Genomic DNA, 17,212 nt, shown 5'->3' on the forward strand with positions numbered 1-17,212 from the left:
GACCTCCATGTGTTACATTCAGTGGTCAACCCCCAGCCTCATGTTTTGACCTATCAGCAGCCTTGGAAGGCTGATCGCTTCTGCCTCTTTAACATATTTCGTTCACCTGGCTTCCAGGGGATCTCTCTTTCCTGGCTCTTCTTCCTCCTGCCTGCTCTTTCTTCGTCTCCTCTGCCGGTTCCTTCTCTCCTCCCTGACTTTTAAATATCAGAGGGTCTCAGGGTTCAAATCTAGGGCCACTTCTTTTCTCTATCCACATTCACTCCCTTAGTGATCTAACCCAGCTTCAGGAATTTATTTTTTTCCAGCCCAGATCTCTTCCAGACTGCATTCCACACTCCACCTCTCCCTTTGGGTATGTAAGCATCTCGATATTCACATGTTCAAAACTGAACTCTAATCTTCCACTTAAAATCTGCTCTCAAATTTCCCTCCTCATCTCAGTTAATGAAACTACATCCTTCCAGTTATTCGGGACAAAATCCTCAGTCATCTTTGACATCTTTCTCTCTCTTACCCTTACATCCCATCTGGTAGCAAATCCTGCAGACTTTATCTTCAAAACATTCAGGATCAGGCCGCTCCTCACACCTCTGCCGCTACCAGCCTGGTCCGAGCCGCCATCGTCTCTCTCCTAAATCATTCCAACTGGCTCCTAACTGGTCTCCCTGCTTCCATCCTTGACGGACTTCAGTCTATTCTCAAATGACAGTTAGGAATTCTTTCAAAATTCAGGATAAGTCATGTTACTCCTCTTCTCAAAATCTTCCAGTGGCTTGCATCCCACCCAATAAAGCCAAAGTCCAACGTCCCCTGTAATCTGGCCCCAGCTCCCTCTGACTGCAACCCCACCCCCTTCTCTTCCTCTCATTGGCTCTGCTCCAGCTACCCCGGCCTCCTCGACCTCCCTGTGCGCCCCGAACTCACTGCACATGCTCACGCCTCTCTTGCCCTTGCTGTTCTCTCTGTGCAGTTGCTATTCCCCCAGCAAGGCAGAGTTACTCTTGAGCTAATGGAGTGGAAGCTTCCCGCCCTTCACTTCCACAGGCCTCTCTAAGGCCCGCACCTACTTTTATACTGATAATTTTATTAAAAAGGGTCTCAAAATTGTATAAACATCAGGTCCACAAACCTTGGATCTACTCCTGTTCCCCAGACATCTGCATGGATTGCTACTTTACCTACTTCAAGTCTTCGTTCAAATATCACCTTTGGAATGAAACTATTTAAATTGTACCTCGCTCTCTTCCTGTCTGGCAACTACCCATCCTCTTTTCCTACTTTATGTTTTTCCTTAGCACTTATCACCCTTCGCAATGCTAAAATTTATTTATCTTGTTTATTATCTGTGTCCCTCACTAGGATTTAAGCTCCATGAGAGCAGGGATTTTTATGTGCTTTGCTCCCAGGCATATCCCTGGTGCCTAGAGCAAATGGTAAGCACTCAGAAATGTTTTTTGTTGAATGAGTAAAGCTCAGTTTTTGGAGTGAGGGGGTGGAATAAGCTAATTTGTATTTGTGGACTCAAAAAGACAGGCGGCAGCACCCTGGAAGGAGGACAGAGGTAGGAGGAATGGAAAGACAGGTGGCTCTGCATTCATCCAGGGCCTGACCCTACAAGGTTGGTGTTTGGTCTGGATGTGCTGAGGCCGATAGGGTGTGGATATTCTGTGAGGGGCAGATACCTAAAGGCAGGAAGAGGTTTGAGGGCCCATTTCTGCTCCATTGCCTCTAAGGCACCTCCCCATGGAAAGATGCTCCACTTCTGAGTCCCTCTGTTTCAGAGACTTCTCCCATGATAAGAAGTCCCTCTTCCCCAGTAATGCCCTAGGGGCACTTACTAGCCCCAGGGGATCACTAAACACCTAAAAGGAATGGGGTTGAATGGAAGAAAAGATAAAGAAAGGGTGTCAACATTAGATATAAAGGATAGGTAAGATTATCCTGAAGACAGGAAAATAAGACACAGAGGGGAAGTCCAAGACAGGTCAGAGTGGACTTGGTCATGGGTCAAGGTGCATGGCTCTGGACAAATGCCATGAACCGTGCAAGAGTGCTCAGGGCTCAGCAGAGAGTGGTACAGGCTGTGTGGTGTAGGAGCCAGGAGGCTTGGTGGTGGCAGGAAGCACAGGTGCATCTTGCAGGAGATGCCAAGACCTAAATGTCCTGCCAGTTGTCCCTACCACCAAAGACCCATCATCAGCTGACCTGTATCTTTGAGAAGATCACTGCCTTTCTAAGGCAGTCACTTGGCCTGGGTCTGAATCGCTGGCAGAGTCTTACTGATATTTGAGGGAGTATTTATTTACCTAAAATGTTCAGGGATACACTGTTGGATGATAATATTTAATTAACCATCAACTCAACATACAGCTTAATTCTTTCTCAGTTAAGTAGAGAGCTCCACCTCTAGCCAGTTTGGTTCATTGCAGTTTCTCATAAGTGCTGGAACCACTGTTGGGAAGGGTGCTGGACTCTTTCCTGGCTCTCAGGCTTGTGTGCCCTGAATCACAGGTCTTGGGAGCTTAAAAGGGCAGTGAAGGAGTCAGGAGGGCATCACACTGGATAAAAATGTTGGAACATGAGAGCTCTGAGCAATCTTCAGTATTACCCAAGCCTGCCTTATCATTCTATTATGCAGAGATGGAGGTCCAGGGAGGAGAGGTTGTAAAGTCACATGGCAAGATAGTGGTAGAAACTGGATGCTGGTGTTTTGACTGTAAGGTGTTCAGACCTGCTACCTTGCTAATTTCTTATAAAATTGGAGTTCCGGGACTTCCCTGGTTGTCCAGTGGTTAAGAATCCGAGTTCCAATGCCAGGGACGCGGGTTCAATCCCTGGTTGGGGAACTAAGATCCCACATGCCGTGGAGCAACTAAGCCCGTGTGCCACAACTACTGAGCTCGCACACCTCAACTAGAGAGCCCGCATGCTGCAAACTACAGAGCCGACGTGCTCTGGAACCCGTGCGCCACAAATACAGAGCCCAGCGCCCTGGAGCCCGAGCGCCACAACTAGAGAGAAACCCAGGCACCACAAGGAAGAGCCCACGTGCCGCAACGAAGATCCCACATGCTGCAACTAAGACCTGACACAGCCAAAAATAAATAAATAAATAAATGCTCTTTAAAAAAAAAAGCAGGCTTAAAAAAAATTTCAGTGGATTCATGATATACACATTGTTCTGTACCCTGATCTTTTTCATACTACAATATATCCTGGATCTCTTTCCTTGTCTTTACATATATTTGATGTCAGTCTTTTTAATGGTTGCACAGTGTTCCATGGTTGAAAATCATAGTAGTAAGTGCTTGTTTGGTTGTAAGTGACTGAATGCCAGCCGGAATTAGTTTAAGCAAGAAGGAGAATTGAGCATAATACCAGCATGTCTCCGGAAATACATGAGAAAGAGGGACAACTGGAGACAGGGCAGGACTCTCTCACCTTCTCTGTTTTTACGTCTTCTCTGTGTTTCAGCGTCACTACTCTGTTCATACTTCCTGTGGCCCGACCAGTGTATTTGTTGGGTTCATGGGGCAGAAATGCAGCTTTTGGGAGAACTCCCCAACTACCTCCTGAGGTTAATATTTTACATCTTTAGACTGGCTCTCCTTCTTACTTCCAGTTCCAAAATTTCAGAGAAGGGCTCCGATTGGCCTGCCATGGATCAGGTGAGCACCATAAATCAATCAGCTGTGGCCAGGAAAGCAGACTTGTTCTAGCAAGAATCATGTTTCAGGGGATGGAGAAGGCCAGGACATGAGGAAGCATGATCCCAGAAAAGCAGCCATTTGGGGTAGACAATATTTTGGGAATAGGTGGACCATAATTTATTTAAAATTCCATTATTAGGTTATTTCCCATTTTTGTTTTTCTGTTACAAATAATGTTGCATCAAATAGTCATGTATGCACATCTTTGTGAAGTATGTTAGTGTTTTTGTAGAATAGAGTCCTAGAATGGAATTGCTGACTCAAGGGGCATCATGCATGCTGCCAAATTATTTTCAAAAATGATTGTAACTTTCATACCTGCTAGCAGTGTGTGAGGGTGCTGCCTCCATGTGTCTTTCCAATCTTTTAATTTTCACCAATGTGATTGATTAAAAATATATTTATTTTTGACTTGTATTTTAAATATTGATTATCATACCTGAGTATATATTCTTATGTTTATTAGCCATTTGATTTTCTTTATTGTGATTTATTTACCCTTTGTGTATTTTTTCAACAAGATTATTTATCTTTTTCTTGTTCATATGTAGGAGCACTTTATATGTTGTGGATTTTTAGCCCTTATCTGTTATATATGTTGCAAGTGTTTTCTCTAAGCCAGTGATTTGAATGGTGGCTATCCTTGTATAAAAGTTTAAATTTTTAAGTTTCTAATCTTTTAGTCTTTTCCTTTATGTCTCCTGGGCAACATGTTGGGGTTAGGAAATCCTTTTCCAACCTCAAGATTATAGAAATAGTCTCATATTTCCTTCCAGTATTTTTATAGTTTCAGTTTTCATTTTTAGATATTTAATCTACTTTCATTTTTATGTGTGTGGTATATACATACATAATTGTCCCTATACCATTAAATAATTCATCTTTTTTGATTGACAGTGCTACTCTTATTGTATATTAAACTTCCATTAATTTGTGGTTCTGTTTCTGGACTGCTTATTTGTTCCATTAATTTACTTTTTTAATTCATGCATCAGCACCATACTTTTCTAACCAGCTTAGCTTTGTAGTATGTTTTGATCTTATGAGGCATTTTTCAAAATTTTCCTGATTAATTCAGAATCAGTTGGTCAAGTTCTCCCTCCCCGCCTCTGCCTTCCCCTGAACCAAAACAGTATTGAATTCTAGATAAATGTGGGGGAAAGATCCATCTTTATGATACTGCCTTCCTAACTGGAAACATGGTCTGTCCCCTCATTTTTCTGTCCATCTTTCATCATTCTCAGTAAAGACATACGGTTGTTTTTTTTTTTTAATAAAGACTTTGCATTTTCCTGTTGTCTACAAGTAATCATAGTTTTTATTGTATTGTGATTCTCAGGATTTTTTTTTAACATTAAATTTTCTAAATGGGAAAGCTTTTAATTTTCTTCCTATATTTGTCTTATATTCAGCCAAGTTACTGAACCTGTTATTATTTCCATAATATCCTAAATATTCTAGATTAATAATTATAGTGCCTGGAGTAATGGTAGTTTTGACTCCTTTTATTTAAATTTTTTCTTTTTCTTGCCTTTCAGCCTCACCTTTGAGGTATCTGGACGTGGTTTCTCTCTTTGGGACATGATGCTGAGACTCTGCCTTTCAGCTGCAACCCCTCAAGCATGGGTGGAGTTCTATTATTATTTGTGTGTGTGGGAGGGGGACTCACCCCCTGAGTCAGCCTCTACTTATCAGAATACACTCTCTCTGCAAGCATGGCTTTCACCCTTCTCTGTTGTGGCTGCCGCAGCCTCACATCTTGCAGGAAAATGAGCGTTCAAGTAAAAACCTCTAAGGATGACCTGGTTTTCCTGAAGGCCAGTAAACAAATGGGCCGCATCACAGCTCACTTCTTTTCACACTGCCAGTTCTGCCTTTCCTTCTAGCTTGGTCAAAACTGGAAGGCTGGGCTGTTCCGTCTGCTGTTCTTTTGTTTCCAGCTCACCCCATATGCCTTTGTGCATCCTCTCATGTCCCGTGCTTTCCTTGGCTCTTCTCTAATTGACCCACTAGGACCCCAACATATGTCTTCCTTCCTGCACCACCCCAGACTCGATCCAGTGATGGGAGAGAAGAACTAGCATGCTGGGGCCAGTAAACTGAATTCCTCCTGCATAGGAGGCTGGCTGCAGAACCTGGTGAAATGGGAGGGATGAAGAAGCAAGGACAGAAACACTTGGTCTGCCTCAAGTAGTCTCCAACTATGAGGAAACATTGTACTAGGATCACCCAGAGATACCCCAGCTGGCCAGGGTCCCCTGAAAAAAGACATGTTGCTGCGTTAGTTGTGTAACCTTAAGAACACACCTATCATCACCCAGCCAATCTTCCATGAATCAGAGGGATGCTGCAAACACCATGGAATTCAAGAATGAAGCTTCCTAGTGTCCACTTCCTCACCCTGCCCCCAGCCACTCTTCAGCCTCACCTCTTCAGACGCTCTTCATTTTTTAAAAAAATTGAAGTATAGTTGATTTAGAGTGTTGTTAGTTTCTGGTGTACAACAAAGTGATTCGGTTAGTGATTCAGTTCTATTCTTTTTCAGATTCTTTTCCATTTAGGTTATTACTATATTGAATATAGTTCCCTGTGCTATACAGTAGGATCTTGTTTTTTTTATTTATTTTATATAAAGTAGTGTTTATCTGTTTATCCCAAGCTTCTAATTTATCCCTCCCTGTTCCCTTTCCACTCTGGTAACGATAAGTTTGTTTTCTATGTCTGTGAGTCTGCTTCTGTTTTGTAAATAAGTTCATTTGTATCATTTTTCAGATTCCACATATAAGTGATATCATATGATATTTGTTTTTCTCTGTCTGACTTACTTCCCTTAGTATGATAATCTCTAGGTCCAGCCATGTTACTGCAAATGGCATTATTTCATTCCTTTTATGGCTGAGTAGTAGTCCATATTGTGTGTGCGTGTGTTTGTGCGTGTATCACATCTTCTTTATCCATTCATTTGTCGATGGACATTTAGGTTGCTTCCATGTCTTGGCTTTTGTGAATCGTGACGCTATGAACATTGTGGTGCATGTATTTTTTGAATTAGCAGACTCTCTTCATTTCTACAAGCTCCTCCTCCAAACGTTTGGCCACTGGCTTGGGTCACAGCTTCCTGTCCAATTCTGTATCCCCATCCTGAGTCAGGGCCTTTCGAAGTGATCTGCCTTTGGGCATATCCCAAGACCCCTAGCTGGAGCTGCCCTAGAGGGCAGTCTGATAGCCAGTACCTGACAACCTGGTCCTTCTCTGACTTCTCCCACAGTCTCCTGCAGCACCGGCCACAGGTGGCTGGACCAAGCAGGCTGGATGTGAGGGATGAAGGGGAGGACATCTGGGGGAATCTCGGGTTTTTGGCTTGGGTGACTGGGAAGGAGAGAGAAGGGAGAGGAAAGAATGTGAGGGGCTGAAGGAAACACGTCTGAGGAAACACCTCTGAGGAAAATGGCTAACGACAGAACTGTAGAAAATAGTGAAAGAAGAGGAATCACATGAAAAGTAATTGTGCTCCTTTTTATTTGAGATTTTCTCTTTTTTCCAATTAATAATATGTTGTATACTGGGGGGTGCTTGGGAAGGCCCCATTGTTCACAGTCTCTTCCGAGGCTAACACCCCACAATTTGAGACTCATTTGTTTGGGTCTTGAAGGCTTTTTGGTCTTTGAGGCTCTTTTATGAAAAGCTAATATGCCTCCAGAGGCTGTGATTACCCAGTGCCCTCTGAACAGAGGCCAGTGAATATGGACCAAACTTCCCTGACTGTCCCAATGCTTATCCTTCTCCTGCCTACTGCCCACATGCCCCATGCCACAGTGCAACTCCCTGTGGCCACAGCTATTCCCAGACATGCTTGCCTTTTTCACACCTAAGGGACAAAATATTTGCTCTTCCTTATGTCTGGTGTATCCTTCCCCATCTCAGTCTGTCCAAATTCCACCTATGTAGTAGGTAGAATCACCTGTATAGTATGCCTACCAAGAATGTCTAGCCAGGATCCAATCATGAGGAAATGATCAAACAAATCCAGATTTGGGATATTTTACAAAACAACTAGCCTGAACTCATCAAACTGTCAATGTGATGAAAGACCCTCCCCTCCAAAAAAGAAAAGGCAGGGTATTGTTTTAGATTAAAGGAAACTAAAGAGACATGATAACTAAATGTAAGCCATGGTCCTTGATTAAGGGAAAAAACTATAAAACTATAAAGGACATTATTGGGATAATTGAAGGAATTTGAGTATAGATTAATTAAATCATATTATTGTTATCAATATTAAATTTCTTGAATGTGACAATAGTGTCATGACTGTGTGGGAGAATTGCCTTGTTCTTTTGAGATACATGCTGAAATATTTGGGAGTGATGTGTTATGATGTCTGCAATGTATATTCAAATGACTCAGCAAAGTGTATATGTGTATGTGTATGCGTATATATATAGAGAAGAAGGAAATGTGACAAACTGTTAACAATTGGTGAATCTAGATTATCGCTATATGGGTGTTCATCATACTCTTCCTTCATTTTTTTTGTGTGTTTAAACTTTTTCAAAATAAAAATTCGGAGGAAAAAATATCCTACCTATTTTATAATCTGAGATCCAAGGCAGTCACCTCCTCCATGAAGCCTGTTCACTGGCCCCAATCTGAAGGAATAGCTCCCTCTTCCATCCTTCCAGAGCCTCATGGTTTTGCCTGTTAGAGCACCTGGCCCAAGCCACCCTGGAGTGGAGTAAGCTGAGGAAGTGTCTGTCTGTCCACCCCACAGAGATCTCAGGGGATGGAGAGGGTGAAAAGCAAGCTTTGCCATGTCCCGCCTTGGCCTGGGACCAACCCTCCTACCTCTGGCCTGTGCTCCAGGCTCCTGAGCAAGGCCCCTCCCTGCTCCTGTTGACTTCTGCCCTCCCAAACAGAAAGAGGGACCAATCCTAGAATAAAGGGATCTATTTCAATGCTGTATCAGGGTCCAATCAGGGAAGCAGACCACTTTGAGTGGGTGTATTAGTCAGCATTCTCCTGAGGAACAAACCAACAGGCTGTATATGGATGTTAAGAGAGAGAGAGGGCTTCCCTGGTGGCGCAGTGGTTGAGAGTCCGCCTGCCGATGCAGGGGACACGGGTTCGTGCCGCGGTCCGGGAAGATCCCACATGCCGTGGAGCGGCTGGGCCCGTGAGCCATGGACGCTGAGCCTGCGCGTCCGGAGCCTGTGCTTCGCAACAGGAGAGGCCACAACAGTGAGAGGCCCGCGTACCGCAAAAAAAAAAAAAAAAAAAAAAAAAAAGAGAGAGACACACACACACACAGAGAGATTGATTTTAAGGAGTTGGCTCACGTGTAGAGACTTGGCAAGTCCAAAATCTAGGTTATGCTGGCAAGGTAGAGACACAGGGAGGAGTTGCAATTTGAGCCAGAGGTAGTCTGCCAGCAGAATTCCTTCTCCTTCTGAGGTGGTCAGTCTTTCTCTAAGGCCTTCATTTGGTTGGATGAGGCCCACCCACATTATGGAGGATAATTTGCTTTACTCAAAGTCCACCAATTTAAATGTTAATCTCATTCAAAAACAATTTCACAGAGACATTTGGGATAATGTTTGACCAAATATATGGGCACTGTGGCCTAGCCAAGTTGACACATAAAATTAACCATCACAGGGCTTCCCTGGTGGTGCAGTGGTTAAGAATCTGCCTGCCAATGCAGGGGACACGTTCGATCCCTGGTCTGGGAAGATCCCACATGCTGCGGAGCAACGAATCCCATGTGCCACAACTACTGAGCCTGCGCTCTAGAGCCTGTGGGCCACAATTACTGAGCCCGCGTGCCACAGCTACTGAAGCCCACGTGCCTAGAGCCCGTGCTCTGCAACAAGAGAAGCCACTGCAATGAGAAGCCTGCGTACTGCAACGAAGAGTAGCCCCTGCTCGCCGCAACTAGAGAAAGCCCGTGCGCAGCAATGGAGACCCAACACAGCAATAAATTTTTTTTTAAATTAAGTAATTTTAAAAAATAAAATTAACCATCACAGTTCACTCCTTGTCAACTTGGCACCCATATACATCTCCTTAGACCATACTTATTCTCCAAATAAAGACAATAACAAGGTCATAATTCAAACTACATGATACAACTCTCCTGTATACAACTAAAAATGCACTAACACTTTCCCCGAAAGAGGACACAGAGTCCTTAGGTGATGTTCACTCTTCTTGATGTCCCATAACTTAAATACTATGATGTGAAGTTAACAATACTATGATATATGAGTCAAAGTATCTCATGTTACATGATAAGGGGATAAGAGAGAAAAGAAAGGAAAGATATTACACACACACATATTCATAACAAAATAAGAAATACTCATGACAATTACAGTCCTTGTTCTGCAACTGGTCACATGGTTGTACCTGGTATTTATAATTACTTTTTGCCACTGCCCATTCCATGTTCCCTTTGCCCTCGGCAGGTCATGGTTCTTTACCATGTATGGGTGGGGTGACCCAAACTTTATTTATGAAGAGTCTAGACCATTAGTAGTACTGCCTGAATTCAGCTGTTGTAACTTTCCATTGACTTTAATTACAAAGTATGGTAATACTAAGAAACACCCTGAAGGGATCTCCTGTATTGCATAGATACTCTTCCTCACCTGATTGTGATGTTTAAGAGGTATGTTTTGGCCCTACCTTCTTGCAGCTGACCCTGTCCAGAGCAATCTTACAATCTTTCTCAGGTCCCGAGTCTGGGTTGTGCTCAGGGCACTCTCTGGATAGTTCTCATTCTGTTCAGGCCAGTTCCTATGCTCATTTATGCCCACACATCCTGGCAGGGAGAGCTCACCATGGAGTCAGCTGGAGCTGCCCTTTGGCATCATTTTTTCTTATGCATCCCTAGGCAGTGGCATCCACCCTTGACCCTCCACTTGTCAGAGGGCCGAACTCACAGACATTTTAAGCTCAAAACAAAGTTATGAAGCTGAACTTTGCCTATTCAGCGACAAACACACAAACATCAGAACTCTAAATATTGTATTTTATCAGTAGTTGGCCTTGCTTATCATATGAATGTGAGAGTTTCCCTTCCCAGCTAAAGACAAGCATTGAAATAATACACGTAAAGCCTGGAAGAGGTTTCCAGGGGTGTCTATTACATCTTATCAACTGAGAATTAAGAGGATTCCAGGTGTATCTGGCTTGTATCTTGCCTGGACCTGCGTGCTGATAGTGCTGAGGGAGCCTTGCTACAGCTGGCCAAGGTGAGCAAATGCTGAGCGTGTAGACTCTCGGCAGAAGGAAAACCATCCAGTCTTGGGAGGAGCCTGGTGTGAGGGGAGGGCGTTGGGGAGGAACAAATAGGCCTTTTTTTTTTTTTTTGGTGAGCTTTTAAAATTAATTTATTTCAGAACAAAGGTAATTATAAAGTGAAATTCTCTAGTGAGCAACATAGAAATATTGTTCTGTGTTCATTAATTTCTAGATATTATATATTGGTCTTGTCTCAAAATTTACTGTTAGAGAAATTGCTAGCAAGAGAATATCCTTGGGCCATTTGTGTTGAAAAGAAAATAAGACTAGCAAAGTGAATCTGAAGTATAACCTTCTCAACAAATAGACCTTTGGAAAGAGGTACTGGCAACCCAAAAGCGGGAAGCAGCAGCTTTGTAATTTGATTTCCCTTTTGAAATAATAGGCTCTGTCACTGGTAGCAACAAGCAGAAAATATAAATAATACACATTCATTGGGGAAAAAAATGAAAAGATATTAATCAAAATAAGCATGTGGTTTTAAAAACATTTATATTAACTATACATATTAACTATTATTTAAAAAATAGATTTGAAGTTCAGAAAATTAAATCAGCTTTAAGGGTTGAGAATTTTGTCCCATATTTTTGTCTTTCAAAGTTTATAAGTCCAATTAGGACCTATAATTTCTTTCCCTAGTTGAGTGCATCAGATCTTGGCTTCTGTACTGTACTCACCGAAAGGAACTTCAGTGTAACAAAGCAATTCCAGCTTCTGTAAGGATTACTCACAAAACAATGCCCAACTGGTTATAAAAAATTCTGTACTCCAAATAGCCTTATAAACTGGAATTTTTATCCGTTTTGTCAAAGCAAGAACCTTAGAACAGTTGGCGATGTGCTAAAAGAAAGTCTTTGGAGTGGGACAGACTTGTGCGCACTCTGTCTCTGCCACTTCCTAGCTGTGTTGCTGTGGGCAATTATTTGACCTCTCTGGGCCTCAACTTCCTCAGATGGAAAATGGGGATATTCTTAGGTCACTTTTAGGACTGCTGCAGAGATTAAGTGAAAAAATGCACACAAAGCACTTGGCATAGTGTTTGGTACGCAGCGATCAGTCATTAGCTGCTAAATTTTATTACTTGAAGACAGAGACCCCGCACTGGGTTATCACTGCATCCTCAACACAAAGCACAATGCCTGGGATCTAAGGGCTTGATCAAGCTAAGCTGCACAAAGGAAGGGGTTTCATGCAGTGCTGTAGCTTGGGGTGGATGGGCAGAGGTGGGGACACACTTGTTTTTTTATTTCCTCATACTTTTCCCTCTTCAAAGGTCCCAATTACCTCAAAATAACTTTGGTTAAATTTCCAAACTACTCCCCCCTCTGCAATACACACACAAAAAGAAAAAAACCCACAACTCTGTGGCTTAAACAAACAATCATTTTAATTAAATACATTAGAGTCAAGAGGCAGAAAGGGAGTGGGGATGTGGGTGTCCGATACACCCCTTTATTTCCCCATAAGGTCCAAGCCCTCGTTCTACTTGCTCAGTCACTGCAGGGAGAAGGTTGGGCCTCCACTTCTCATCCATGGGCAAAATTCAGTGTTATGGTCATGTTAGGATCCAGGGCTCTTCAGCACACAAGATTCTGAGCATCACAGTTTGTTTAGAATAGTACATTGGGCTTTTTCGTTCCTTCACTGTAAATTATAGAAAAAGCTACTTGACACTTCTAAAATTCTGCAGATTAAGGACATGATTTCTAGCCAAAAAAAAAAAAAAATTTTTTTTTTTTAAAGAAAATTCAGTTGCATTAAAAAAACGGAAGACCTGTAGTGTTTGGGATGGTAAATGGTGTTGTGATTCTCTACCCCCCAGTAGAACTCAGCACAGAGCACTGCACTCGTGGGCTCCTGGAGGGTTCCCACGTGGCTGGCTAAGGGCAGGATTTAACTTGCACCATCTGGTGTTAGACACAACACTGAAGACAGAGAAGAGCAGGGGTATTCAGAGATGGGGCAGGGCCAGATCTAGCAGAGGAGGGCTGGGGCCTAGGAAGATGAATGATTAGTCTGATCTGGGATTCAAGAAGGGTGTGAGATAGGAGGCAATTAGGAGCTGATAGAAGGACAGGAGCAAACACTGTGGCTCTCTGGACAGGGGTCTGTTTCAAGGGGGAACCCAGACGAAGCCAATGGTTAATCCAAAAGAGGCATCTCAGCCCACCTTTCAAGGTCCTTCTCAGCAAACCTTTCCCAAGTCTGCTAATGAGTAATCCATTAGGAGGGGGATCTGTTGAGGGGACTTCATTCTGAGAGTCTTTCAGGATGCTACCTTTCTACAGATCCTGTCCTGAAGCCTCACCAGAGCTCCCACTACACTTACAAGTCCCTCTTTTAGAAGACTTACAGGGCTTCTGAGGATTCATTTAGCTTATGCACATGTCTCATTTCCCTTCTTGAAGGCTGGGACTAAGGGCTCTTTCCTCCCAAACCTAGCTCAGTAATCTGCAACAGCACCCTCTTGGTATTGAAATGAGATGAAGTGTGCTAGGTGCCAAAGACCCTGGCCTGAGACCTTGCATCTGGGCAGAGGAACGGCTTTTACAGCAGGGGCAAGGGGGAAAGGGAGGGCAAAAAAGAGACGTATTCTGGGCACATGCTGTGTTGGGAGTGACCTGGGTCCCACCCTGTCTCTGCTTCCATGTTCAACCCCAGAGCTGAAAGTTTCTCGTTTCAAGGTCAGCAAACAGGACCTACCTTGGAAGGAGGGAAAACGTTTAAGGTAAGGCCGAGAATGGCTTTGTCCAATGCTAACCTAGACCCAGCCCTTCAGCTGGCCCTGTCTCCTGGGAGTCTCTGATACTTCCTGCCTGCCTCTGAGAGTTTATTAATGATGCCCTAAAGGGCAGGGCAGCAGGGCAATAAAAAGAGCAACAGCTCAAACAGAACAAATGGATTCCTCATTAGCAGACTTGGGAAAGGTCTGCTGAGAATGACCCCGAAAGTTGGGCTGAGATGCCTCTGGGGTTTTTTGGGTTTTTTTGGGGTCTTCTTTGTGTGTGTGTGGTTTTTAATTTATTTTATTCAAGTATAGTTGATTTACAATGTTGTTAATTTCTACTGTTCAGCAAAGTGATTCAGTTGTACATATATATACATTCTTTTTCATATTCTTTTCCATTATGGTTTATCACAGAATATTGAATATAGTTCCCTGTTGAGATGACTCTTTTGGATTAACCATTGGCTTAGTCTGGGTTCCCCCCTCACCCCAAAACAAACTCTGAACAAGAACTTGTTCAGAGTGCATCCTACCTTCATGATACAGGTAGTTTATTTTGGGAATGAATCCCGAGGAACAGGAGTGGAGGAGTTGGAAGAGTCAAACAGTCAAGTCAGGAAAGAGAAAAGCGATCCAAGGGTGCATTATTGAGCCGATCAAGTTGGGCACTACTGTGGGCAGCCAGGGGTCTATCATCTTAGGTGCTGTACAAAACGTACCTTGGAACTGCCCACTGGAAGAACGAAAAGGGTGGCATAGTTCTCCACCAGCTCCTGTCTGCCTTGGTCAAACGTCGTCCTAGGACCTGTTAATTCCTTTGCACTTCCAAGTTTATGCATGTGTCAAAATGGGCTTCGGCTTCCTGTAGGGGGCCCAGGCTGCAGTGACAGAGAAGCCCCGAGTGGGGAAGATACCAGGTACAGCTGAGGCAAGGTGCTCTCAGGTTTCACCTGTATGCAGCTGGTTGCCAGAGCAAAACTGGAATAAAAAGTGGGGCTGGGAAGGTGTGAGGTCAGCCACAGGTGGAGTCGGATATAACCGTAGACAGATCAACTGTCCTGTCCTTGTCTTTCATGAATAGAACTTTATTTCCATTAATTCTCAGTCCAAAGTCAGGATCTATGGTTTTCCTAGTGGAAATATTAACTCTTCCTTTAGTTAACTGCTTTTCTAGCAATGCATAACCCTCAAAGTGTAACCTGGTGACCCAATATAAGGATTTGTTATGGCTATGGCATGCTGTAACAGTGACTATTCTGAACCACAGCGCTGATGCAAGCTTGAGTCGGTTTGTGAAATGGGTACGGAGAACCAAGTGCATCCTACCTTCATGATTCTCCTGGTCTTCAAAGCTCTACATGCCAGGAGCCAGAGATAAGGAAGATACAGCCTCAGCCCTCAAGAAGCTCACGTAACGGAGCTGACAGGTTTCTTTAAAGCCCCATCAGGCCCTTCCTTCCTTCCTGTTTTCATCTGCCTGGTCCCTTTCCAATCAGCCCTTCTCTATAATTTGACCTAAACATAGCTCTGCCACTAATTTGCCCTGATAGGTTCCTTCTCCTCAGCCGGTTTCTCATCCTGGAAACTTGGCAGGGGAGCCTGATCTGTGACAGATTGGCCTCCGATGTTCCGTTGTTGAAACTCTGGGAAGCTGTGCTATTCTTAAATTATTTTTTAAAATTGTAGGAAGAAAATTTTAAATAAATTTCATCTGACCAAAAGACAAATTTAAAAACAAACCAACAAACCAACCCACCCCAATAAGCTCCAAAGACAGCAAGTAGGCGTAGGACCTGGAACGGCGCCTCAACCTCACCAGGTTTTCTCACTTCCTGGAGCGGCACCTCCACCTCCCTACCCGCAACCCGCTGGGTAATATCGTTCTCCGCTCGTTCCAGAACCAGAATGGCGGTGGAGGAGATCAGAGCGCGATTTAGACCTAAAATGGGCGGCAGTGGGTTAATCCCGGGCCGGGCGCCTAGCGAATAGGAATACCCTCTGCGGGAGGAGGGCCAGGCCTGACGCCGCAAGGCGAAGGAGGCGGCACAGAGGCTCCACGCCCCTGCGCGCCAGCCGTCGGGCTCCGCCCCGCGCAGCCCTACGGAGCAAAGCCCCTGTGCGCAGGCGCACCCCGGCAGCTGAGGCTGGAGGCCGGAGGAGTGGGAGCCAGTAAGGCGCTTCGAGAAGGAAACGGCGGTAGCGCCCGGTGGTACAAGAGGCGAGCGCGGGTACCTGCGAACGCACCAGCTGAGCCCTCAGCAGCTGGAGCCCCCGCGCCAGTTTGGTTTGGGGTAAGAGGAGGGGTCCGCATCTCTGAAGCTCGGGCGTGATGAGCCGGCGCCCCCCTAAACCGGCGTGATGCTCGGTTTGGTTTGGACTTGCGCTGCCCTTTACTCGGGTCGCGGGGATGCGAGTGGAAAAGGGGGCACCAAGTCCTGTAGGCTGGGCCCTGCGGCCGCGGCCGAAGTAACGATGTAAAGATGGACCGATCCCGCCCAGAGCCTTCTCAACCCCAGGTGATCCTTATCATCCGCCCTCCTGGGGCTTCCGTCCGTGCTCTGGGAGCCCAGCCTGACGTTTGTTATTCAGAAAATGTGCTTGTCAGGGGGAGGCCTAGGTTGAACACGCGGCCCCGAGTCTCCCAGGTGAAACCCTCAACACTTATCCTTCTCTGCCGCCGCATTTTACAGAAGACGAGCCCAGCCCCGAGAAGGGAAGAAACCGGCCCAAGGTCACATCGTAGTCAGAGGCCGAGCCAGGACCGAAGCCAGTAGCCCTGCCTTCTAGCCTGAGATCTAGGCACTGCACCCTTACTCACCGCATCTCTCTGGTTGTTCCCTCATCCCTCGTCCTCCTGCCGCGTCCTCCACGAGGCTCTGTTCTCGGGGACTTGGTTGGGGGGGAGGGGGAGTGCTTCCTCCCCTCAAGCTGCGCCCTCGGGAAGGATGCTGGACAGCAGTCAGGCCGCCGGTCCAGTTTCCTTGAGCAGGAGCTGAGCCGGCTGTTACTGGAGGACCGCAGAGGCCGCAGGACCGGGGGAGGAGGAGGACCGAGCAAGTTGGGGGCGCCGCGGGAGCAGGCCGGAGATGCTGGGTTGGTGGTGGGCCCGCGGCCGGGGAAGGCCCGGAGCCTCTGCCGCTCACAGGTGCGGGAACAGCTCAACTTGGTCTGGGCGGTGCGGTCTCAGCCAATGGGAGCGTGGCTCGGGCCGAGCCCCCTCGGCTCCCAGCCTCTGGTCTGCCGGAAGGGGCTGCGGCCCTGCGATTGACCCGGACGCGGGGCTGCCGGCGCGCTGGGCGAGTTGGCGCCGGCGAGTCTCGGGCGTCCCGCGTCTCTGACAGGGCGTCCCTGTCAGAGGCAGAGACCCGGGCGGTCTGCGCCCTGCTGGGGGAGGGTTTGGAGCCGCGTTGAGCTCATTTGAGCTCTGCGTGGTGTTTTCCAACCAGTCTGCCAAAATCTGCCCAGAGTC

At 45.5% G+C, this 17,212-nt stretch overlaps 2 protein-coding genes across 2 annotated transcripts in view; one reads left to right on the forward strand and one right to left on the reverse strand.

The window, feature by feature from the left end:
- APOD (apolipoprotein D) overlaps window positions 1-17,131 on the reverse strand; it is an 84,760-nt gene extending 67,629 nt beyond the window's left edge. The window contains exon 1 of the mRNA XM_082655689.1: window positions 16,562-17,131. The gene's annotated coding sequence lies outside the window, so the exon portion shown is untranslated. The remainder of the gene's footprint in view (window positions 1-16,561) is intronic.
- BDH1 (3-hydroxybutyrate dehydrogenase 1) overlaps window positions 16,102-17,212 on the forward strand; it is a gene marked incomplete at both ends in the record, with an annotated part of 33,909 nt that continues 32,798 nt past the window's right edge. The window contains 3 exon segments of the mRNA XM_082655307.1: window positions 16,102-16,217; window positions 16,434-16,513; window positions 16,733-16,888. Coding sequence (XP_082511433.1) covers window positions 16,102-16,217; window positions 16,434-16,513; window positions 16,733-16,888 — 352 coding nt within the window.

The sequence above is a fragment of the Grampus griseus genome (genome assembly GCF_964374135.1).
Source record: "Grampus griseus genome assembly, chromosome: 5".
In the NCBI taxonomy this organism is placed as follows: domain Eukaryota; kingdom Metazoa; phylum Chordata; class Mammalia; order Artiodactyla; family Delphinidae; genus Grampus; species Grampus griseus.